Genomic DNA, 25,471 nt, shown 5'->3' on the forward strand with positions numbered 1-25,471 from the left:
TGTTGTTCACCCATAAAGTAAATGTTCCCAGATTACTAAATCTCTTGAGGTATGACTTTTATTTAGTTGTCTGTCTTTGTATGTGCATATATGGGTATTCATATGTATAAAAAGGTGAATTATTCCCTTATTTCAGTTAAGTATCACTTATAGATGCTGTCATTGAATCTGCCTCTAGCATTTGAATATTTATCTTGTATTTTCTTCTTATCGGCTACTTGCTTATATAACAGATCTAGGAAAGAAAATAGGCTGAATGATTAAGGGCCTTTCCTATGAATAGCATGCCTAAACTTCAGTTGCTATATATTACAGAACCCTATTTCTTTGATTCTTGGTTCTTGGTTATGTTGTTTTTAGATAGAATAATTGAATCTCATTCAGATGGACCTAAAAATCATCTAGTCTAGTTGGTACTTCAATACAATTCCTCTCTACAATATCCCTAGATAATTTATCATCTGTCCCACTTAAACACTTAAATTGATGGCAAACTTACTGCTTAGCAAAGTATCCTGTTTCATTTTGCAGATGTAATTGTTAAGGAGTTTTCCCTTAGTATTAATCTAAGATCTGTTTTTTCTTTTGGCTATCCATTACCCAGATGAGTTTTATATAGATAGAATATTATTGGATTTTCATAGTGATAGCCCAGAAGCTGTCAGTTTGAAAGGATTAAATTTAATTTTTAAAGCAAGTTTTCATTTATAATCATAAATTATTAAATTAAATAAGATAAGTTTGGGCTTTTAAAAAGGGAAGTGGGTAAGAATTATTTTTAACAAATTTTGATGATAAATAAGGCTTTACAAATAAAAGATAGGAAAATATGGTAGATTTTTAAAAAAACTGCTGATCTTAAATCAGTTAGCTTTTTCTAGACTGCATATTGTATCTCCTAATTTGTCTTAAGTCCTCCCCCATATCTTTTAGTATATATGAGCTAATTATATTTCTTTTTTATCAGGATATTTCAGCTCAAGAAAGCAATATATTAGGGGCGTTCTGTGATATGAATGTAAGTAGTGTGCATTTTTTATTTTAAAATTTTTGACATTTAAGTCCTTTCTTAATTATGTATTAGATTTTTTTAATATTAAGATTGGCTATGCTTTAAAGTTTTGGCTATAAAATTTAACTTTCTAACAGTTTCAATATATGTCCTTGTATCTTCACAGGATGTAGAAGTACCATTGCACTTGCTTCGTTATGTTTGTTTGTTTTGTGGAAAAAATGGCCTTTCCCTCATGAAGGATTGCTTTGAATATGGAACTCCTGAAACTTTACCGTTTCTGATAGCACATGCATTTATTACAGTTGTATCTAATGTGAGTATTGTACAGATTTGTTTCAGGCCTTCAGTTATTAAACATATTTGAAAATAAGACATTTTTGACCAGAAGAGGGAATTGGTTATTTTAAACAATTTGCATGTATGTCTATACATATTACATACACAAGTCATATATCCCTCCTTTTTTATAATTTAAAAGAAAATTAACACAGTGTTACTTTTTAAAATTAATCTAGTACTAGTGGAATTTAACATTGGGATTGAATGTATTTGATTTATTAGAGTTGAGCTATAGTATTAAAAAAATTTAAACTTTCTCCAGGATTAATCTTTATAAGAAGAACAGATTAAAAATGTCTAATTTAAACTTTCTCCAGGATTAATCTTTATAAGAAGAACAGATTAAAAATGTCTATATTCCCTTAATGTTTTTAATTTGTAAGATGTTTTCTCAATTCATTTTTTAGCAGTCGAATGGCTTACTATAGTTTGAAGTTTAATGGTGGTGACATTTATTTAAAAGAACAGTTTTCAGAAATAATGCTGAATATCTGTATTTCCATAGACACTTCAGAAATTAAACAATTATTTTCTCCCTCATTTCACTTTTACAAAATTGTCCTAAAAAATTAATAGATTATGAAGCCTACAATTCCAAAGAAGCAGGTAAATTCCATATCCCTAAAGCAAAATCTAGAAAATTGGGTTGCCCAATTTTTATGCTTATAGTTGTGAAAATAGACCAGGTTAGTAATACTGTTTTGTGGAAACACTCCAGATGTTCAGGAGATTGAGATAGTCTCCCATGTAAACAATCATTCAAGCAACAAATTGTTATATGAATTTATCACAGATGATTTAAATGAAATTGAGCAATTATTTATTAACCTACAATTATATTCTGTGAAATGTGCTATGCACTTATGCTGTAAAGATGAAGTGCTTTTAAGAAACTTTATCAATTAATTGATTAGATAATAGTAGTTTATGTTTAATCACTGATTGTCAGGAAGGATTAAAATAAAATTTAATATATGTTTAGAAAATTAAATTCACGTATATAGGAAGTTGGAGGTGGAGACTTGCTTAGACAGTATTTTGTCTAGAAAAGATTTGGTTGTTTTAGAGAACTTTTAAGTTTAAAAACCAGTTATATGATGTGGAAGCTAAAAAAAGTTGTAATCTTGAACTGTTTGAGAAGAATAAGAAGGCAATATTCCTTTGTACTCTTCTTGTACACCTTTTAAAGAGAGTATTGTATTCGGATCTAGGGTCCCATATTTTGAGAATTTCATTGGTAAGGGAGAATACATCTAGAGTGATCTGGATGGTAAAGGTTATCATATTTCTATCATATGAGAATCTGTTGAAGAAATTGGGGATGCTTACCCTAAAAAAGACTCATAAAAACACTGTTTAAGTATTTGCAGGAGTTCCATGAAAATACGGATTAGAATTATTTTCACTACATTAAGAGGGAAAAACCAAGGAGCAATTGGTAGAAACTACAAAGAAGATTCAGATTGATTTTTTAAAAAAATCCAGACAATTAGATCCATTCAAAAATGTATGCCTCATGGTTTTTGGCTTGATGACAACTTTGATTCGGTCTGATTAGAGATATAAAACTTGCTAAGGCAGCCAATATTCAATTCTAGAATTAAGATTATTTGTATTGGGTTTTTATCATTTTTAAAAAATATTTCTCAATTACATTTTTAAAAAACCCTAAACCTTCTAGCTTAGAATCAATACTATTTATTGTGTTTAAGGCAGAAGGAGTGGTAAGGGCTAGCCACTAGGGGTTAAATGACTTTACCCAGTGACACAGCTGGGACATGTTTGAGGGCAAATTTGAATCTAAGGCTTGTCTCTAGGCCTGGCTCCCAAATCACTGGGCAACCCTGCCCCATGCTCCCAATTACATTTTAGTCTGGTTCATGTTGGAGGGGGCAATCTAGTTTGACACCTGATCTGGATCATTATTAAGAACCCTTTCATCTGTTAATTTGTGGTTCTATGGAAACTGTAATATACATTGTTATAAAAGTCCACATTAGTCCAATTACATTATGAAATATTAGTCAATAAATAACATTTTTTTAAAAAATACCTGGTATGTGCCAGGTTCAATGCTAAGGGCTAAGGATACAAAAAGGGGCAAAAGACAATCCCCGTCTTCAAGGAGCTTACAATATAATGGGGATGACCACAAACAAACAAATATATGCAAAAGCAAGGCATATTCAGAATAGATAGGAAATAATTAATAGAAGTCACTGAAAATAAGAGTGTTGGGCAAGGTTTCCTATACAAGATAAGATTTTAGTTGTAACTTAAAGGAAGCCATAGAGGTCTGTAATCTGAGCTGAAGAAAGAGAGCATTCCAGGCATGGAGAACAGCTAGAGAAAATACTGGAAGTGAGATATGACATGCCTTGATCTTATATTAGCCAGGAGACCAGTTTCACTGGATTAAATATGTGTAGGGGATATTTAGGTATAAGATATTAGGTATAAGATAGGATATTTAGGTATAAGAAGACTGGAAAGGTGGTAGAAGGGTACTAGTTTATAAAGGGCTTTGAATGTCAAAGAATACATTTTGTATTTGATTCTGGAGGCAATAGGGAGCCACTGAAGGAAAATCACTTTAGTGGCTGAATGGAAGATCAATTGGAATGGGGCTAGATTTGAGGTAGGCAGAACCACCATTATGCTATTGCAATAATCCAGAGAGAGAAAAAGTGTGTGTATGTGTACGTGTACATGTACAAGTTTGTACGCTTAAAAGATCCTGTTTGAGTTGTCTGATAAGTACTTAAAGATGTGAGATTCTGGAAATCAGTAGAAAGTTTAGGACAGGATAGAAACATCACCATAGAGATAGTAATTAAATCTATGGGAGTTGATGAGGTCACCAAGTGAAGTAGTAGAGAAGAGGACCCAGAACCAAGAGACCCACGAGATTTTTTATGGTTAGATCTGGAAGAGAATACACCAAAGGAGACAATGAGGGGTCATATAAGCAGGAAGAAAAGAGAAATGAGTTGTCTCCTGAAATCCTAAAGAGAAGAGGGAAGAATCAATAGTGTCAGAGGTGGCAGAAAAGTCATTGAGAATGAGGACTGAGAAAACACCACTCGAGTTGGCAACTAAGGTTATTAGTAACTTTGGAGAGAGCAGTTTCATTGGAATGATAAGGTCAGAAGCTAGATTGTAAGAGGTGAAGAGTGAGAGGAGAGAATGGGGAGGCAGCTATTTTAAATGACTTTTTCATGTTGTTTAGCTACAAAGAGCAGAAGAGATATAGGATAGGGGAAACATGGACATGTCTCTGGGCAATGATAAATGAACCACTAGAAAAGGGAGAGATTGAAGTGGAGTGGGTATGACAGAAAGGACAGTCTATTGGAAGAGATGGAATGGAATGGTATCACTTAAAGGAGAAGGAGGGTTAGTTTCAGTAAGGAGTAAGGACACTTCATGTGAGACAAGAGTGAAGGAAGAAAAGCAGAAAGTATTTGAGTGATGGAAGATAAAGAAGAGAGAAGAGGGAATTCACAGTGAGTGGCCTCTGTTTTTTTCTGTAAAATATGAGGTAAAATTCTTGGCTGAGAAGAGTGCATGGAGGAGGAGCCATGGGAAGTTTGAGTAGGGATGAAAAGATTTACTTTGACTGTTTCATCTAAACTTCATTTTAACTATTCCTGGATCTTATCTTGACGTCTCCTATCTCCCTCTCTTTGAACTCCTCTCTCCTTCCCCAGTCCTCTGCTAGATTACAACAATTATTGCTTTCAAAATCTTTTCCTATTGAAATCCTTCTCTTTCAAAGACCCCTGCAGGTTTCACTTGATACAATAAACCTTCCATGATTCTTCTAAAAAAACCCATCAAATCAAATGTGTAAGAGAGGTAAAGAACTTTGTTAGCTACTTTTTTTTAAACACTTAAGTTTATCATAACTACTCTGATTTTATGCTCTTTTCATTTTTTGTTATCAGTATTTTTGTGTGTGACTGAGGTAGGGTATAGAAGTAGGTTATGGGAAGATTGACTAGGTTGAGGAACTGAGTAGTTAGGATATTTGAAGGAAGAGTAAATATGTATGTTGAAGGTCCCTAGTATGAGGGCAGGAGTTGGAGGAGAGAAATATTACAAGCCATTCTCTAATTCAATTTCATCCTTTTAATTTTTAGTACTTTGTCACTGCAAGAAAACTATTGTAAATAGTAAAATATATTATTATATATTTAAAAATATTTGCTAAACATAGATCCTTTTCCTTCTCTTTAGAGTCATAGATTTAGCAGTGGCTGTAGCTGGGTAAAAGAGTATATAAAGTTCATTAATTTTTTTAGGAAGAATTCCATTTTGCGTTGCAGAATAGCTGGACCTATTCACAGTTGTACTAACAAGTATCATTGTGACTATTTTCCCACAGCCCCTGCAACATATGTGATTTTCCTTTTTTTCCCCAGTTTTGCAAAACTGATGGATATGAAGTAGAAGGAATTTCATTTGTCTTAATTTGCATTTCTCTAGTTATTTGGAGCATTTTTTATATGGCCATTGATTGATAACTTGGATTTCTTAATCAAAAAAATTAGTAGTAATAATAATAATTAACAAATTAGAAATAAGGCTGGAGAAGCACTTTACAAATAATAATATTTTACTCCCATAACACATTTAGGAGATAGATATTATTCTCATTTTTCAGATTAGGAAAATGAAAGGGAATTTTAGTGACTTGTCCAAGATTAAATAGCTAATAAGTGCATGGGGTAGGATTTGAAATTCCAATTTCCTAATTCTAGTTTCAGTACTCTTATCTACTTCACCTCCTCACTGCCTGTGCCTTTTTACATCTTTTGATCATTCATCAACTGGGGAATATAATGTACCTTTCAAAATGTTTTGGTTTTTGAGTAGGGTTTATTTTTTAAAATTTTAGTGTAACTTTTCAATGAATACTCTACTAAAACAAACTATTTCTGCGTTGAATTTTTGAGATTCAGATTCTGCAAATAACTCAGAAATATATCTGTCCCATCCCATTCTGTCTTCTCATTGACACAAATAACTTACTGTTGGGAATACTCAAACTTGACATCCTGGGAATATCTCTAATTCAACATTTAAAATGCAATGCATTTATCTTTATTCCCTAAGCCATCCTCTTCTTAAGAAGATTTCTTTATTCCCATTGCTGACACCAACATTCCTCAAAGTTTCCAACTTTGTAACCTTAGTTTTATCCTTGACGTTTCACTCTCCCTCACTGCACATTTACAATCAGTTTAAGTTGCCTCATCATGATATTTCTATCTGCATAACATCTCTCACATCTAACACTGTTTCCTACTCAGGACAACATTTCAGGCATATTTCTTTCCATCACTTACCTATTTTACTGCTGTTAGACTTATATAGAAATGAAGCCACTAAACCAGACAAGGCCATCCATAGGCCTCCTCTTTGACTATTGGAGTGGCCTTATAATTAATTGATTGATTTATCTCATTCATATCTATGCCTATTCTAATCCAGTTTCCACAGAATTGACAAAGTGACTTTCCTTTAGTGCAGATGTAATCCTTTTATTATTCTGTACAATAAATCCAAGTTGCTCTCTATTTCCTCTAGTATAAAATATAACCTTCTTTGACTTGTAAAACAGTGTTGTATTTATTGACTTGACTATACTACAGAATTCATTACTTTTCAGCTTCATTATATATTATTTCCTTGTTTCGTACTCCAAACATTTCATTAATCCTTGTACATGACACTCTCTTCAATTTCTGTCTTTGTATTGGTTATCCCCTCTAACTGGATGATACTTCTTCCTCATCTTTTCTCATAGCAATGTTTTCTTCCTTAAAGATGCAACTCTAGTATCACGTTCTACATAAAGCTTTTCTACCACCATTCCTTCCCATTGGTAGTTCCCTCCCTCTTTACCTATCTTGTAGTTGAAACTACCTTTTATTTATTCTGTAAATAATAAATGTACATGTCTTCTTTCTCCCCTATATCTCCTCATTGAAATTTTTGAGAGTAGTCATTTCATACTTTGTCTCTAACACCCAGCCCCAAATCTGGCATATAGTATGTCTTTAAAGAATACTTTTTAGTTAACCATATTTTCAGTCAATATGCTTTAATTTTCTTACATTTTCAATATATAAAATAGACCAAAGACACAGTTTTATTGTTAAATTTGACTATTCTATCGCTAGGAATGAATACTTGGTTTACCAAAATAAAGACCTATTTTTTGCCCATATCTATTGGAAGCTGTTAGCTAGGAGTGCTTCTGAACACAAGAATTCCATCATGATCATTTTCCAAGCAACAGTAGCCAGGAATCTGTTTCTATCCCACCCTTACCTCTCAACCCCTCCAAAAGGAAAAGAAAAAAATGACAAAGATAAAACTACAAACTTCCTTAAATACCTTTGCAATAAAAAAAAAAAGTCAGGATTGGTATATAATTATTTTCTGCCTGCGTCTACTCTAGATTATTCTTTTGATTGTGTGCCTTTTCCTTAAACATAGCAAAAGGAGTACAATGAATGAGTTCATGTACTTTGTATGCTTTGTAAAATCTTTTAATGGAAAATTAGCAATTTTATAAATTATCTGTGAAACAGATTCTCTGTAAACTTCATCTTGGATTTTTTTAGCTTATGTGTGTTTAAAATTGAACAATATAGGAAGGAACAAATCCTTCTCTATACTCATAAAGCAGCCACCTTAATGTATGCCTCTTCACTTCTTGCTAAATTATTTCAACAGTCTACTAATAATTGGTTTACTTCCTTCCAGGTTTTTATTATATCAGTCCATCTTACATACTGCTGCTAAAGGGACTTTGCTGATTCATGGATTTGACCCTGTTACTATCCTATTCATTTAGCTCTACTGTCTTTGTGTTTTTTTTAGGATAAAATATAAACTCCTCTTTATCCTTTAAGCCCTTTCACAACCTGGCCCTAAACTATCTTTCAAGCCTCATTGGACATTAAACCTCCTTCCCCTATTTTATGATCCATTCAGTCTAACCTTTCTATTCATCAAAACATCATTCCATTTCATGTCTCTGCACCTTTGAACTGGCTTAATATCAACTCATTTGTTTGGCTTTTAAAGCACTGTGCCACTTGGACCAAACTTGTCTTTCTAGCCTCATTATACATTGCCTACCTTTCTACTCCCTATAGTCTAGCCAAACTAAACTTGACTCTTTTCCTCCTACATGCCACTTCACCTCTATTTCTTTGTTTTTACATTGGCTATTCTATGTTCCTGAAACTTATTCCCTTCTTACTGTTACCACACCCAGTCCTTCCCTATTTAAAGAAACAGATCAATCAATGTCTTCTCTATAAAGCCTTTTCTCATACCTTTAAATGTTAATGTCTTCCTTCCCATACTGTCTTGCGTTTAATTTTTATGTTTTAGTTTATTTTATTATATTTATGTTATAATTCTATGTCTATTTCTTAATTCCTACATCAGATTATAAACTATGAGAAGTAGTTGTTTCATTCTTTGTATTTTTATCCCTACCACCTAACACATTGCTTTGTAGATGCTTGTTAATTGATTGATAGTATAATAATCTCAGTATCAAAAATTCAAGCCTGGACCCTACTACTCATAAACCATGTTCTTTGTGAAGTGCTGGGTTTTTTGGGGTGAGGGGCAACTCAATGAATCAATTTCTTCATTATTAAAAAGGAGGGTAATAATAAACCATTCATGTCATAGGGTTATTATAAAGATCAAAGAAAAGAATATATAGGAGATGAATTTTAAATTTGTGAACATAAAAATCTATTTAAATGTTTATCTGTCAAATGACTGTTACAAGCCATGTAATGATTTATAGGTATTTTATGTTCATTAGAACATATTTGATATTAATCAAACTGTTAATAGATCTGAAAATGATATTTTTATAGACTCATGTTTCCCAGGTAGTTATCATTATATAAATAGTTGGATACAAAATATCTATTATTTGCATAGGTCTAGATATTAATAACTCACTTAGTATTTTTCCAAAGTCTTCATTTTAGCTATGTCTACTGCCTTTGTATTTAAAACCTAAATTTTTAGTTTTATTGTTTATCAAAATTGCTTTATGACCATAGCGATGCAAGTCATGAACTTGTGTTTTTTTTTTCCCTTAGCAATGCATATTTATGGATGGTAATAATGTATTTGGTCATATAGCACCATAGTTTTGTCCATGAAATTAAAATATGAAATGACCGTCTTATGGTCCCTTCTTGCTTTTATAGTGACAGTGGCACAATGGTAGAAAAGGGAAAAGTTTGCTAGCAGTTATTCAGCTTTTATTCAATCTATAAGCTTTAATTTGGTTATTGATACTCTGTGAATGAGATCCCTGTTTAGTAACCAAGTGAGGAAATTGCTGATGAGTAGATTCATATCAATATTGACTTTGTAACTCTAACTGAAATGAGAATGAAGTGGCAGCTAAATTTCAAGTAATCTCTTTATCATGCTGTTTATACTTTGGCCATCATCCTTGCCTTCTCTCCTTTTCCATCTCAACCATGATTCTTCTGGATCTGATAGATGAGCTTTTTTCTTGTCAGACTTAGATAATACTACTTCCTGGCCTTTTGTGTACATGTCACTAAACTTCTAACATATGGGTCTACTTACCCTTTATAAACCCCTCCCCCCAAAGCTTTCTTTTCTGTTTTTGCTTTCATCATTAAAATGTAAGCTCTTTGAGGGCAGGAATTATCTTGTTTGCTTATATTTTTGTCCCTAGTGTAAAGCATATACTTACACCTTATTAAAGTTTTCTTTGTCATAAAGGATAGGTACTACTTAGAGAGAAAATAAATTGGTGTAATTTCCTTTACTATTTGTCCAGCAGCAATAACAGATATTTAATAGGATCTTTGGTCATCTCATTTTGCAGTATTCATATTAAATATTTGTTAACAGAACACTATAAAAATAATTACAGTGTATGTATCAATATCAGTTGCAGATGGTGAAGAGGTAGAGAAATTCTATGAAGATCTGATTAATTAACTTCAAATTAAGTCAACATAATGCTTTGATACTTGGTGACTTCAAGGCAAAGGTGGGAAGAGGTGAGGATGATGAGAAATAATGAGAAAAGCAAAGTTCAGGATTAAGGAACAAGGCAGACTTTTTCAGACAGTACCTTCATGCTTTTATGTCATGAATGCTTTTTCTGAAACAGAATTAGGTACTGGACCTATAGCAAGTGCTAAATAATGTCATAGACAATGAAAATTATGATTTCCTACCTAGCTGCTCTCCTGGATTTGATCATGATCTTTAAAAATTCATCTTCCAGCAAGATTATATCAACTCTGAAACTTACCACACCTCAATAACCAATGCTTCTGGGTTCCTCTCTCCAGGTTCTAACTAGAGTGGGTTGAGGGATGGAAATTGTAGAACTCTTCCCAGATCCTGTATTTAGGGAGGAGGCACAAGGATAGCTATATTATTATTTCCTTCTAGATTATATGTTCCTGCCCTGTGCTGAGTATTCTCCTTGTTAGCCTCCCCTGTCCTCGACTTTTTCTGCTACTTTTTATGTATTCTTCCTCCATTAGATTGTGAGCCTCTTGAGAATTGGGATTGTCATTTGCTTTTCTTTGTATCCCTAGCATTTTGTGTAGTGCTTAGACCATAGTAAAATTTCCTAAATGTTTTTTGATTTTTAACAACTAGAAAAGGGAAATTAGCAATGCAGGGCTCATCCCATAGCTGGCTGATTATTTTTATTTTTAAACCCTTACATTCTGTTTTAGAATGAATACTAAATATCAGTTCCAAGGCAAAAGAGCAATAAGGGCTAGGCAGTTGAGGTTAAGTGTCTTGCCCAGGGTCACATAGCTAGGAATTGTCTGAGGCAGATTTGAGCCCAGAACCTCCTGTCTTCAGGATTGGCTCTCCATCCACTCAGCTAGCTGCCCCCAACTAATTATTTATACTTAGATCACTGTCTTGTCACAGTTTTAAATGCAACCTCAGATAGTAGCTGTGTGACGTTGGATAAATAATTTGACCTTATGCTTCAGTTTTCTTAATTGTAATATGAGATAATAATAGCACCAATTTTGCAGAATTGCCAGGTGAGATATGTGTAAAGCATAGCATGTGGTACAGAGTAGGCAATATATATACACTAGCTGCTACTATTACAGCAACTATTACTACAGCCACCAACACCACCACTACTACTGCAACATCTCATTTATAGACTTATAGTAGAAGCTGTTAGCTAGCTTTTTAGTGGTCCTGACATAGTCCTTTGGTACTTCTTTCTGGATGTTTGTAGTATTTTTTTCTATGACCTAGATGCTCTGGATTTTAGCTATTAGACTCTTGGGACTTTTTCTTTGGGAATACTTTTAGAAGCAGATTCTTTATTTACTTTACCCCTTTCATTCTAATAGATATGTACAGTTTTGATTAATGATTTCTTGAAATAGTGTCCGGACTTTTTTTTTAATCAGATGTTTTAGGTTTTTTTTTAAAACCTTACCTTCCATCTTGGAGAAGAATGGTAAGGACTAGGCAATGGGGGTTAAGTGACTTGCCCAGGGTCACACAGCTGGGAAGTGTCTGAGGTCAGATTTGAATTCAGGACCTTCCATCTCTAGGCCTGGCTCTCTATCCACTGAGCCACCCAGCTACCTCCCTCAATGATTTTTAAATGATGTCTCATTGAAGTCTTTATTGGGTTAGGTTTTGTTGTTGTTGTTGTTGTTGTTTTAAACAACTTACTTTAAAAAATCATTTTGGTGTAGGAATGGAGGATGAATTGGAGTGTGGAGGTGGCAGGTAGACCAACAAGCAGACTTTTGCAATAGTCCAAAAACATGGGATGAAGAGGGCCTTTGTTAGAGTGTTGGTAATATCAGAGGGAGAGAGAGAGAAGATATATTTAAGAAGTATTGCAAGTGTGAAATTGTCAGGCCGTGACAACAGATTGAATATTATAATTGAAAGGCCATGAGGAATTAAGAATGACACCTAGGAATTTGAGCATGGGGACTGGGAGGATATGCTAGTATCCTTAACTGTAATAGGGATATTTGGAAGGAGGTAGGATGGTTTTATGGGAAAAATGAGTTCCGTTTTAGACATATTGAACTTAAGATGTCTTCCAGATATCTTAATCTATTTTGACTTGTCTGAAAGACAGTTGGTGATGTGAGACTGAGGCCAGTAGAGAGCTTAGGACAGGATTTATAGCTTTGAGAATGATCTGTTTAGGGATGATAATTAAATCTATAGGAGCTCACCTGGTGAAGTGATTATGAATTGATCAAGTGAGGATTTTTTGAGACTGGGAGAGATTTGGGCATATTTGTAGGCAGTAGAGAAGGAAGGAGCCAGTGTAGAGGTAGAAATTGAAGATGATAGAGTGGAAATCTGTTGGAGATGTGATAGGATGAGATTGCTTATTTATTTAGATGGTTTTGCCTTAGTAACCTAGGAAAAGCCCCTGAAAATATTATTTCTATAATACTAAACTTAAACTGCAATGGCTCCCTATTATACCCAAGATCAAAAAAATTTCTTTGACAATTAAAGCTGTTCGCAACCAGGCTTCTTCCTATCTTTCCACTCTTCTTATATAGTCCTCGTTTTTCCCCCTTCCACCCCCCTGGGGGTCTCTGTGATCTACCTCCAATAGTCTCCTTTTTATTCCTCACAGATAGTGTACCTAATCTCACATTTCCATGCCTATGCATTGGCTCTCCCTCAAGCCTGGAATGCTTTTCTTTCTAACATGTGCCTTTTTAGATTCCTTGTCTTCTTTGAAGAGTTAGATAAATCACCTCTTGCATGTGTGTCTAATCTTCATTTTTCTTCCCTCTCTTTTCCTTAGAATTTAATAGCAAAGGGGACAGCTGGGTAGCTCAGTGGATTGAGAGCTAGGCCTATAGACGGGGGGGGGGGGGGGGGGGTCCTAGGTTCAAATCTGGCCTCAGGCACTTCCCAGCTGTGTGACCCTGGGCAAGTCACTTGACCCCCATTGCCTAGCCCTTACCACTCTTCTGCTTTGGAGCCAATACACAGTATTGACTCCAAGACAGAAGGTAAGGGTTTAAAAAAAAAAAAAGAATTTAATAGCAGGGACTTGATTTTGCTTGATCTAATTACTAGGGCTTAGCAAAACTCTTTATAAATATTTGGTGATTGTACAACCAGTGCTACTGTATAGGATAAGAGGAGAGATCATAAATTTGTTGGATGTATTTTGATACCTGTAGCAGGTGGGAAGAGCCTAAACAGAGCCTAAGGAACCCTACTATGTGAGATTTAGGAGAGAATTTTTTTCTGAGCATGGGGTTGTCTTGTCTATGTATAAGGATATAGAATGCCATGTAAGAAAAAGAACAAGGTCATTTTGAGTGAAACATTTGTAAAAAGAGAGTAAATAATGTTCAGGAAGTCTGGAAAGGTAGATTACAGTCAAGATTATAATAAACCAGAGGAGTTTGTGATACTTTTCAATGTGTTACCTTAAAAAAATGAGTTGTTTATAATTTTTTTAAATATAAAAATCTATTTTGCATTTAACATGCCTTCTTTTAGAATGGGTGATAGGAATGGGAATCTTTTATTTCATTGCTATAAGGAGCTATCAGTTGAATACTTCCTCTTTCAGTGAGGCTCATCTCCTTTTTTACTATTTATTGTCTTTAGAGTGTCGCCTAAAATACTAAGAGGTTGAATGATTTTGTTCTTAGTCATATAGCTTTTATATATATATATATATATATATATATACACACACATATATATGTATATGTATATATATATATACACACACACATATATATGTATATGTATATATATATATACACACACACATATATATATATGTATATATATATACCAGAATTTGTACTTGAACCAGGTTTTCCAGGCTCTGAGGTTAGCTCTCTACTAATACTAAACCACATTGCCTCTTTTATCCTATAGACTATACAAGTGAAATGTGCCTTTTTGAATGGCAAGATACTAAACTGTATCAGTTTTATATATTTGTTTGCTTGTGATCTTTATTATGTAGTTGTTTAGAAAATAACATCCTTTTATTTTTTCATAGATTAGAATATGGCTGCATATACCTGCTGTCATGCAGCATATTATTCCATTTAGGACCTATGTTATCAGGTAAGTTTTCATTTTTAAGTTAATTTAATAATTGTATCATATTATGTGATGTGAATGATTATATTTATTATCAGAGCTAGGAAGTTCCTCAATTTTTTTGGAGTTCGAGGCTTAGATTTTATTATTACTTCCATGTTGCTTTTGTTATGTTTTTTAAACGTCATTTTTGGAATCTATTTTAGGAACTATTTTCCTAATGGAAAAATAGTTTCTTTCATTTCTTTGAGGGGAGAGGAGGTTTGGAGAGGCTGGTAGCTTCTATTGCATGCTATCCTCTGCCAAAGATGGTTTTAGGATTATAGGGCATAGACCTAGAGATGGGCTAGTTTCCTAATTTTAGAGATGAATAAAAGGAGTCCCCAAAACCTGGCCTGTGGCTTAGTCAGGGTCACACATGATCATCAATCACCAGAATAGTGAATGGAATTTTAAATTGTCTCCCAAGTTTTTTGAGCTATAATAGTCTGTAGGATTGTGGGGGAATCTTTATTGCCCCTTGCACTTGGTATTACAGCATTGCCATATTTCTCTTTTAGCTCAGTTAATTGTTCATTTATTTTTTCTGTTACCTAATAATAAATTTTGGCTTATTTTGAAATCAGCTGTTCCAAGCATACTGTAATAGAGCTATGCAGTTGAACTGAATTCCAACCATCTTAGGTACTAAATTCTACTTAGATGCTGTTCACCACAAATAAACTCTTAGGTTCCTATAAATACAAGTAAAGTTAGTTGGTTTTTTTTTATTACTATTTCATATAGCTGCCTGTACAGTAGCTCTGCTTGTTTGACCTCTTTCACATCTTCTTTTTGTAGCTCAGATTTTCAATGTCTAAAGTTAATGAGTCAAACTAGATGATAGGAGGTCTCTGCCAATTTTTAAACTCCATTATCTATTTTCTTTAACTGTTTCTTTAATTTTAGTAAATATTTACTTAAAGATAAGTCCTAGGTGTTTGTTGAGACACATAGAGGTTTAAGTTACTAGTTCAGGGCCACCCAGGTTTTCATTATTTCTTTTTTGACTCCTGTTGCCTGGGATTGTGATTAGTAGGGAGTGTCAAAGGCAAATTTTAAGCTATCTTTCTGCTTCCATATCCCACGCTTTATCCACCATACTACCGCTTCCTGCATACACCACTCTCTTCACACGGTGCTTTCTCTGTGACCTTAAGCCCATTATATAACATCTCTGGGCTTCTATTTTCTTATTTTAATATGATGATTGGTACTCAATAGTATCATCACCAAGCATTTATAATCTGTTTCAAATAATGATACTGTGAAAGTTTGGTCCTCAGCTATTCTCTTCATAGTTTTCTTAGTTTTCATTCCTTATCTAAATTTGTGATCTCTTGAAAGGGATAGACCTGTGTACTTTTGTGCTTTCTTGGCTAATGAACTAATATTATTACTAGAGCGTTGTGAGGGAGAGGGAAGGGAAGAGCTAATCTATATTTCTTTTGCTCTTTCCTTTTTTTTTCACTTAAAGATGATGATCCATTGATTATTTCTTCTCTAGCTCTTACAGACTAGGAATGTAAATATTAAGTATAGTCATTTTAGTAAAATTATATTATAGTAAAAATAATGACGTTCTGCCATGGAGCCTTTGTTACTATATTTCTATTAGGAATTCCCTCTTGTTTTCAAGCATTAACATTGTGGAAAACAAACTGAGTTCTTGTATTTTTTAAAAATTATTGACAAAGCACATATGTTTAAAAATCTGTGGATTGAATTAGTCAATTCACTTGTTATATTTCTGAGTTAGTTCTATTGTGGCAGGGAAAAAATTTAAGGAAATGACTATATCTTTGCTAAATGTTCTATTCTAATCAAAATTCCTGTCTCATTTTTGCTCATCAATACACCACAAAAAGACATTTTTGGAATGTGTACCATTTGTAGATTGCTATTATATTCACTTTGACTTTGATTATAAATCTGTTCTTTTCTTTGAAATCCCCCTCCCCCCAACTTCCTTCTAACATTACTGTCATGACTTTTGGAACTTATTTGTATTTGTTCATTAAATTAGTTTGAAAGACTGTTTTTATAGCAAGTAGTTAGAATTTTTCTGATTGAATATTTTAAAGATTTTAGGTAGAGTTAATTTACAGATCTGTCTCTCTTTCTAATTTATTTATTATTTTTCATTCAAAGATTTTATTTTACAACTTGTAGGTAATAACAATTTTCCACTTAAGTTTTCTGAAGTTATTTGATCCAAATTGTCTCCCTCTCTTCCTTCTCTCCCACTTCCTATGACTGATAAGCAGTTTGATATGAGTTATATGTATTATGCAAAACCTATTTCTATGTTGTTGATTTTTGTAAGAGAATACTCTAGTAAAATCATAACCTCCAAATAAAACCAAATAAGCTAATGTGAAAAATCATTCTCTTATTTGCATTTTGACTCCATATGTGGATAGTTTTCTTTGTCATAATCAACCCTTCAGAATTGTCCCTGATCATTGTATTATTGAGAGTAGCTAATTTTTCAGTTGACTTTGTTGATATTGTTGCTACTGTGTACAGTCTTCTCTTGGTTCTGCTTATTTCTTTTTGTGTCAGTTCATGTAGATATTTCTAACTTTTTCTGAAATCATCCGGGTTATCATTTCTTACAGTAAAATATCACTGACATATTCCACAATTTGGTCGGCCATTTCCCAATTGATGGACAACCCCTCAATTTTTCAATTTTCAATTCTTTGCCACCACAAAATAAATATTTTTGCACAAGTAGGCCCTTCCCCTTTTTTATGATCTCTTTGGTATATAGACCCAGTGATGATCTTAAATGATCAATTGGTCTTCACAGTTTTATAGCCCTAGTTCTATTTGCCTTCAAGGATGGTTAGATCAGTTCACAACTCCACCAAGAATGTGTTAGTGTCCCAACTTGCCATACCTTCTCCAACATTTATCACTTTACTGTCATATTGGTCACTCTGATATGTATGAGGTGGTACCTAAAAGTTGTTTTAATTTGCATTTCTCTAATAAAGAGGGATTTAAAATATTTTTCCATATAATTATTGATAGCTTTAATTTCTTCATCTGAAAACTGCTTGTTCATATCCTTTGACCATTTATCAGTTGAGAAATGACTTGTATTGTTATAAATTTGATGTAAATCTCTTTAAATTTGGGAAATTAGGCTGTTATCAGAGAAATTTACTATTAAACCCACCCCCAACCCAATTTGTTGCTTCCCTTCTAATATTGTTTACATCAGTTTTGTTTGAACAAAAGCCTTTTAATTTAATATAATCAAAATTATTCATTTTATATCTTAAAATTCTCTCTGTCCTGTTTAGTAATAAATTCTTCCCTTCTCTATAGATCTGTCAGGTAAACTATCCTATATTCCCCTAATTTATTTATGGTGTCACTCTTTATATCTAAATAACAAAATAGATCATTTTGATCTTATTTTGGTAAATATAGGACAGTGACTATGAACCTTTTAGAAACTGAGTGCCCAAACTGCAACCTTCATAGTACATGTGAGTCCTGTCTTACCCCCAGATAGGGGAGGAAGGAAGTGTTCCCATTGGACAGCTGGGCAGAGGGGTGGGTGATGTGAGAAATGTCCTCAGACATGCGTGGAGATGGGGAGAGGAGTAGTCCTCTCTGGCACATGCTCCATCGTGTTGCCAATATGGGCATAGGATATGAGAAAATTGTACCTAGTTTGTGCCATACTTTTTTCCAGTTTTCCCAGTAATTTTTGTTAAATAGTGAGTTCTTATCCCAAAAGCTGGAATCTTCAAACACTAGGTTGTTAAGTTCATTTACCCCTGCATATTGTATATCTAATCTATTCCATTGATACATCATTCTATTTTTTAGCCAGTCCCAGACTGTTTTGATGATTATTGATTGATAATATAGTTTGAGATCCACTACCATGAGGCTACCTCCCTTCACATTTTTAATATTTATTTTAGGTATTTATGCAAACTTTCTGACCAGGACTTAAGACAGAGTGCTGCTAGAAACATGGCTGATTTAATGTGGAGCACAGTGAAAGAACCATTGGATACAGCCTTATGCTTTGATAAAGAAAGCCTTGATCTTGCATTTAAATACTTTATGTCACCCACATTGACTATGAGGCTGGCTGGATTAAGTCAAATAACAGTAAGTTACATGTGCTTTTTGTAATTTATTTTGAATACATTTTTGTTTGCCTAGGGTAGAAATTAAGATTGAAATTCATCTAATTCTTTATCTTTTAAAATTACTTACTACAATGATTTATTATTGATTGGGACTTAGTTGTAAAAGGAACATTGAGATTCTCCATTGCGTTTAACTTATAGAAATCTTAAACCAATAGGGATTTTTTAAAAAATAGTTTTGATCAATTCCATTATGCATTTCTTGCCTAGTGAATTCCAAGTGCTAGATTTGTCATTGACTAAATACTCAAAAATCTTTTGATATTTTTTCCCTTGAAAATAAGTCAGCTATTTTAGCTTTCATACTTCTGAGTTCCTTTTAAAAACATTGGAGAGGTAAGTAAAGCATTTTCAGAGAACTTTTTAAATCAAGTTGTTGAAAAATCTTTTGGTTTTCAAGTTTCTTAGAAGTTTTGTTTTTTTTTTTAATTAATGTTGGCAACATTTCTGAATTTATCTGTGATATAGGTTGTTGATAAACCAAGGATTAAATTTCATTGAAATTTTTCTTAACTGGTTTTTTAAATATTGCTTTGGCTTCTCAGTTTTTTCTTATGATGATATAATGAATTGAGAGAGTTGAATATGTATATACCTGGTTTTTAAAAAATAATATTTTAATCTAATTTTTCTAAATGTTAATACTTCTTAATACTTCTAATAAGTGGTAGGAAGACCTTCCTGGCTGTATTTTTAAGTGATTTCTTTTTTCTAATCACAGAATCAGCTTCACACTTTCAATGATGTGTGCAATAATGAATCCCTAGTTTCAGACACAGAAACGTAAGTAAAAATATAATTTTGAACACTTATCCACAGGTATACTGTAGTCAGATTTATATCTACTAATATGGTCTTTTGTGGTTATAGATTTTTCAGTGATATATATGACTGATTTAAGGTGTCTCCTGTAAGTGCTTTGTTTCATGACTTCACGGTATATTTTAAATTAAAGTCCTTCAAATCAATTAAATTTAAAATTCTACCTTAATTCTATAGTTTTAATAATTTCACGTATGTTTGTTGAAAAAAACAGAAATGACATTCGGGAAAGAAATTTAAAGTTTGTAGCATTGACATATCTCTTTTTAAACAATGCTCATATTAACTATATTAGTTCTAGTCTTGGAAATAATTTCTTAAAAGTCAGTTTCCAAGAAAAGATTATACACTTATAGTTTATATTTTCACTTTATCATCAAACTGATGTTTATATCCACATGTAAGTACATAGACCAGTCTCTCTTTTCCCTTATTAATTTACCTGTTAGTGTTGTATTATAGATAAATATTTAACCTCATGTCAATTATTCCTGAAAGAAGTATCAAGGGACTGATATTTTTAGAGTTCAAGAAATTCTATTTCTTTATCTCTAAAATGTTGCCATTATAGGAATAATGAACAATTAAATAAGGATGACAATAATGAAGAAAACATTTTAACTATTAAAAAAGAGTGGTAAACATATTAAGATTCCTTTTATGTATTAGCTCAGAAAGCGATCAAGTAGGGAAAATTAGATAGTGATACTTTATAATAAATAAAATATTTAAAAAGAATAAAAAGCATGTTTAGTTAAAATTGGTCCCCTTTTCAGACACAGGTTGTGGGATGGAAATTGAAAGGAAAGTTGCCTGGAATTGTGTCTGTTTAGTAGGTAATTGTAATGGCTTTTTCTTTAAGAGTATAAGATGACCCTTTTTCTATCCTACATTCAGCCGTCAAAGTGATGTACTTAAAGCTCAACTTTGACACATCACTCTCTTGCTCAATAAACTCCATTGCTCTCTATTACTTTTAAGATCAATATGAACACTTCTTTTTGAAATCTTTGAAGGTTTTCACCACCTACCTACAACTTAATTTTTCCCGCATTTCATGTTACTTCCTTTCACATACTCAAGTCTACTCAAGTTGGCCTTCTTGCTATTCTCTAGTATACATGCTATTTCTCATATTTGTGCCTTTTTGTTTTGACAGTTGCCTCTTAATATAATATACTTCTTATTTATTAGAATTCCTAGCTTCCTTTAAAGCTCAGCATGTTTTCTTCTACATGAAGCTTTTCTTTATCCTCCTAGATAATGGTATCATTCCCTGAAATTGCATTATATTTATTATGTATATATTTCACATAGGCTTATGTGACTATATTGTCTCCCTTAATGGGTTGTTAGGTCTTTGAGAGCAGGAAACATTTGTTCATTTTTGTCTTTGTATTAGAACCTAGTTTAATACTTGTCGTGTAGCCAACACATATTAAATGCTTCTTGGTTAATTGATTAGCTCCCATCTTCAATTTAGAGTTGTGTATTGGGAGAAGATATTATAAGTATTTATTTACTAGACTATGGGACCATTTATTTTATGTGCATGGAAGGATGTAGAAATCTTAACACTTTCCACTGTAAGAAGTTTAAAATATATACTGTATATTAAGTAGTATCTAAGATTGTGGTTAAGAGGTTGCCTTTCTTTCCTAGGGAGAGAGTTATGGATGGGAACATATAACTAAAATTTAGCAAACATTCTTGTAGTATGCTTATGTTTATAATTAATATGATTTTATACTTAAAATTTAATATTCTAGCTAAGGCCATTTCTGTTAAAAAAATCTCACAAAATGTTTCTTAGGTAGAAACTATTACTTTGACAATATGTGATTAATTGAAATACAAGACTGTTTTGTTTCATGTTTGTCTTTAAAACTTGCCTCCTAATCTCATTCTTGTCAGTTTAATCTGTATCTTTATAAGTTTCTTTCCCATCTCTTCACACTGCCTTTTATTTATTAATCTTATATTTAAACTAAGTAACTTTTGAGCTGTAATTTTGTTTCTTTAATTATACCTGTAACAGTGGTCATATACCTTTTGATAGTTGTTATATTAACCCCAAACCAAAAGGAAATGTGTCCTACAAATATTTGTTCAATTTTAATTCTTTGTTATTATAGGACATACTTAACAGTATTATGAAATATATCTGAATATTTGTCCCATTTCTTGAACTTTTAAAATTTTAGCTTAATAAAAATAATGAAAGTTGGAAGGATAATTCCTGAGTTTAGATGCTAGCTCATTTTGCAGGACATTGTGTGAAGGGTAAAATTTAGGGTTGAGTTTGAATGTATTATTTAGTGGTCTCCAGGGATTTAAATTCTAAATCCCAATGAAATACTCAAGTCAGAATGGGATTTTATGGTGGTTTATTTACAGTAGAAGGAAGAAATTAAGAAGAAGGAGAAAGAGGGAAAAGGGTAAAGATCTACTCCGGCCTGGCCTGAGCCAGGGGGAGTTCAGAGGCCTCTCAGCCAAGGGGGCCTTCTCAGAAGATTAAATCTAACTTGCTTCTACCTAGGAGGGCCTCCTTCAAGATGAGGGGCCTCCTTGGAGACTGGAACCTTCAGAAGGGTCAAGAGAAAGGGGAGTCAGCCTTATCACTCACCATGTGGCCATTCAGGGAAGCTGTCTCACCTAGACCCACGCTTCAGAGCTCCTCCAAGTCAAAATCCACTGCTCACATCCACAAAAGCTTCAAAGTCCCCCTCACAGGAAGTGATGCGAAACATAGAGGCAGTTCTTTACATCATTTCCTGTGTCTCACATGTGCCAATGTTGGCTTAAGCTTGACTTAGGACAGCCCAGGGGGTCAATCAGTTGTTTCTGATTTGTCACTTGCTAGCACAGACAGGTCACAGACCATCCTCTCCTACAGTTAATCCTTAAGTGGGGGTGTATACATTCCTGGTTGCTAGAATTCTAAAGACTATAAGCAGGGTGGAGTAAATCTAAAATTCAGAATTGTGATATAGTCATGGGCAGCAAGGAGATATGGTAGATAGAGTGTCTGGCTTGTATTCAGGAAGATCTGAGTTCAGAATCTGGCCTCAGACACTTATTAGCCCTGTGACTCTCAGTAAGTCACTTAATTCTGTTTGCCTCAGTGACCTCATTTTAAAAATGGGATCATGAGGAATCAGATAGAATTGAATAACAACATGATATATAGCAAATGGGATGGTTGAATTAGTCATAAAATTCCAGATATGAATCCTGTCTCAGATACTTACTTGATATTAGGGCCCCAGGCAAGTTGGTTAATGTTAGCTATATTTTTGTTATCTGTTGAAGGGGTATTACAACAGTACTGTATAGTGCTATTGTGAGGATCAAATGATGATAATAATAATTAACATTTACAATATGTTTTTAATAGTCTACAAAGTACATCACATATTATTTTATTTGATCCTTAGGAGATAGATGATGTTATTCTTATTCTACAAGTGTAAGGGAAGAGGTCATGTTCATGATTCTACTTTGCCACCTTGTTGCATATAAAATGACAATGTATATAAATTGTATTACCAAGTTTAAAGCAGTATATATAAATTATAGCTAAATTGCTTTAGTTAAAAATAAAAGGTAGGGAGAATGTTTGTATCAGTGGCAATAACCTTTCTATGATACTTCTGTTTCTGTAGTTCAGTTACTGTCACATGCTTTAATTTACAATTTTCTTTGTATTCTCGTGATTTTTCTTGAAAATGTAAATGTTGAACTGGAATTTATTAAGCTATGGAACAAGAAATGTGAAACCCTTTTGGCAGCTTTCAGTAATTTGGGAAGTAGAGCATAAGCTATCTCTTTTACTTTTTTCTGTGTGTGTATAACCTGATATAAAATACTTATATATTCTAAAAACTTCTTTGTAATCAGCTATCTCTTTTGTTGTGGAATTGGGCTTGTGATTTCATTATTATAGGAAATTCCCATCTAAAGAAATTATCTATATATATATCTCTCATGTTAAGGTATTCTCCCCACCCCCCACGCCACCCTAGCTTCTTCTCACTTAGTCTGCTGGAATTTGATGAGGTCTTTTGTCCCCATGGTGAGTGCTGGATTCATCATTCAGTACTGAGAAAGGAAGGCTTGGTTCAAGTCCTATGTTTAATTGGATTTAATTACTCTGGAATAGTGGTCTAGTCCCTTCCCTTTTTTGCATCTCTATATTATTATCTGTGAAAGACCAGTTATCTGTTGGGCTAACTTTCATACATTAACTATAGGGTTTAGGTGAGAACTTTGCAAGCCTGACAGCAGTAGAAATCTTTATTTTCTTTTATATAATCAGTAGCATGGTATGTATAGGATCATAGATTTAGAACTGGAAGGCACAGCAGAAATTATTCTAGACCAGTTTTCTCCACTTATCCCTTTTTATGGAGGAGAAAGAAACTGAAGGTCAGAGAAGTGAAAGGATTCCACTAAGTCATACAGGTAGTAACTGGTAGAGCCAAGATTTAAATGTGAGCTGATTTACTTTCTCATTCTTCATCTCTCAAATTGCCAGGGAAGTAATAGCTTTGTTAATGATTTAATTTCTTAGTGCCAGCTAGGAACCAAGATTATAAATTGTAGACCAGGTATTAACCTGCATTCCCTATAACAATGAAATTACAAGTCCAGAGGAAAAAACCAAAGGGAATACAACACCAGTATTGTTATTAATTATTACATAATCTTAATCTTTCCCTTTTTCCCTTCTGAAATATTGTTTTGTTACTTATTCCTATTTTAACTTTAATCTTCAGTTTAGCTCTTTCTTTCCTTCTTTCTTTCTTTCTTTCTTTCCTTCTTTCTTTCTTTCCTTCTTTCTTTCTTTCTTTCTTTCTTTCTTTCTTTCTTTCTTTCTTTCTTTCTTTCTTTCTTTCTTTCTTTCTTTCTTTCTTTCTTTCTTTCTTTCTTTCTTTCTTTCTTTCTTTCTTTCTTTCTTTCTTTCTTTCTTTCTTTCTTTCTTTCTTTCTTTCTTTCTTTCTTTCTTTCTTTCTTTCTTTCTTTCTTTCTTTCTTTCTTTCTTTCTTTCTTTCTTTCTTTCTAAAAGGTATATGACATGTTCCTTTGACAGACGATAAAAGTTTAACTTTGCAGTTCCAGTTGCATGCCAGATGAAACTATTTACATCAAATGGTATCTCTGACATATAATGCGGCAAATGAAACCTGATGCTATTTTTTTCTGAATATGAAAGCTTGAGGATCTGTTAAAAATGTAGTTAAGTATTTTAAATTGTCCAGTGTTGGTCTTAATTTTATAAAAAAAACTTAATGGACTTAAGTTTTTGCCCTACAAGGTTGGTTGACATAAACCATATGTTGATTCCTAAGATTCTTATGGGAAGTAGAAGAATTAAAATAACTTTATATGTTTTAAGGCTTGATAGAATATATTTTCCATGTAGTCTTCTTGATTATTTTGCTATATAATTTTAACTAGTTCTTTAATAATAAGTAAGACTATTCTTATAGAGCCCCATCACTTGTATTGACATAACTCTTGGAAGCAGATGTTATTATCCCAACTTTACAGTGTAGGAAACTGAGGCAAACAAAAAGTTAATAATTCAAGTTTTATATTCTTCTGCAATATAATATTACCAAGTAGTTTAATGTTATTGTAATGTTTATACTATACTATAATTGAGTGTTCTGTTTTTCTTTTTGGATGGAAAATATGTAGTTTTAACATTTATTTAGAATTTTTTGTTGGTGATTGCCAAATGTCTAAAATAAAACATTGCTAAAAGATTTGGCTAATACTTTTTATAAAATTTTTTTGCCTTAAAAATTTTATTTAATTAATTAATTTAGAGTGTTTTTCCATGGTTACATGATTTATATTCTTTCTCCTCCCTCCTCTCAACCCACTCCTGTAGCCAACACGCAGTTCCACTGGGTTTTACATG

At 33.0% G+C, this 25,471-nt stretch overlaps 1 protein-coding gene across 10 annotated transcripts in view; it reads left to right on the forward strand.

The window, feature by feature from the left end:
* The window catches only part of USP34 (ubiquitin specific peptidase 34), a 357,595-nt gene that overhangs the window by 102,375 nt on the left and 229,749 nt on the right, over positions 1-25,471 (forward strand). For 9 of the 10 annotated variants that reach the window (XM_056813961.1, XM_056813959.1, XM_056813952.1 and 6 more), the window contains 5 exons: positions 968-1,018; positions 1,179-1,328; positions 14,457-14,524; positions 18,487-18,679; positions 19,442-19,503. In XM_056813961.1, coding sequence (XP_056669939.1) covers positions 1,013-1,018; positions 1,179-1,328; positions 14,457-14,524; positions 18,487-18,679; positions 19,442-19,503 — 479 coding nt within the window. In that variant the 5' untranslated portion in view covers positions 968-1,012. Of the gene's footprint in view, positions 1-967; positions 1,019-1,178; positions 1,329-10,376; positions 10,447-14,456; positions 14,525-18,486; positions 18,680-19,441; positions 19,504-25,471 lie in introns of those variants that run through there. The other variant, XM_056813962.1, reaches the window with a different exon arrangement.

This window comes from Monodelphis domestica, chromosome 1 (genome assembly GCF_027887165.1).
Source record: "Monodelphis domestica isolate mMonDom1 chromosome 1, mMonDom1.pri, whole genome shotgun sequence".
Lineage (NCBI taxonomy): Eukaryota > Metazoa > Chordata > Mammalia > Didelphimorphia > Didelphidae > Monodelphis > Monodelphis domestica.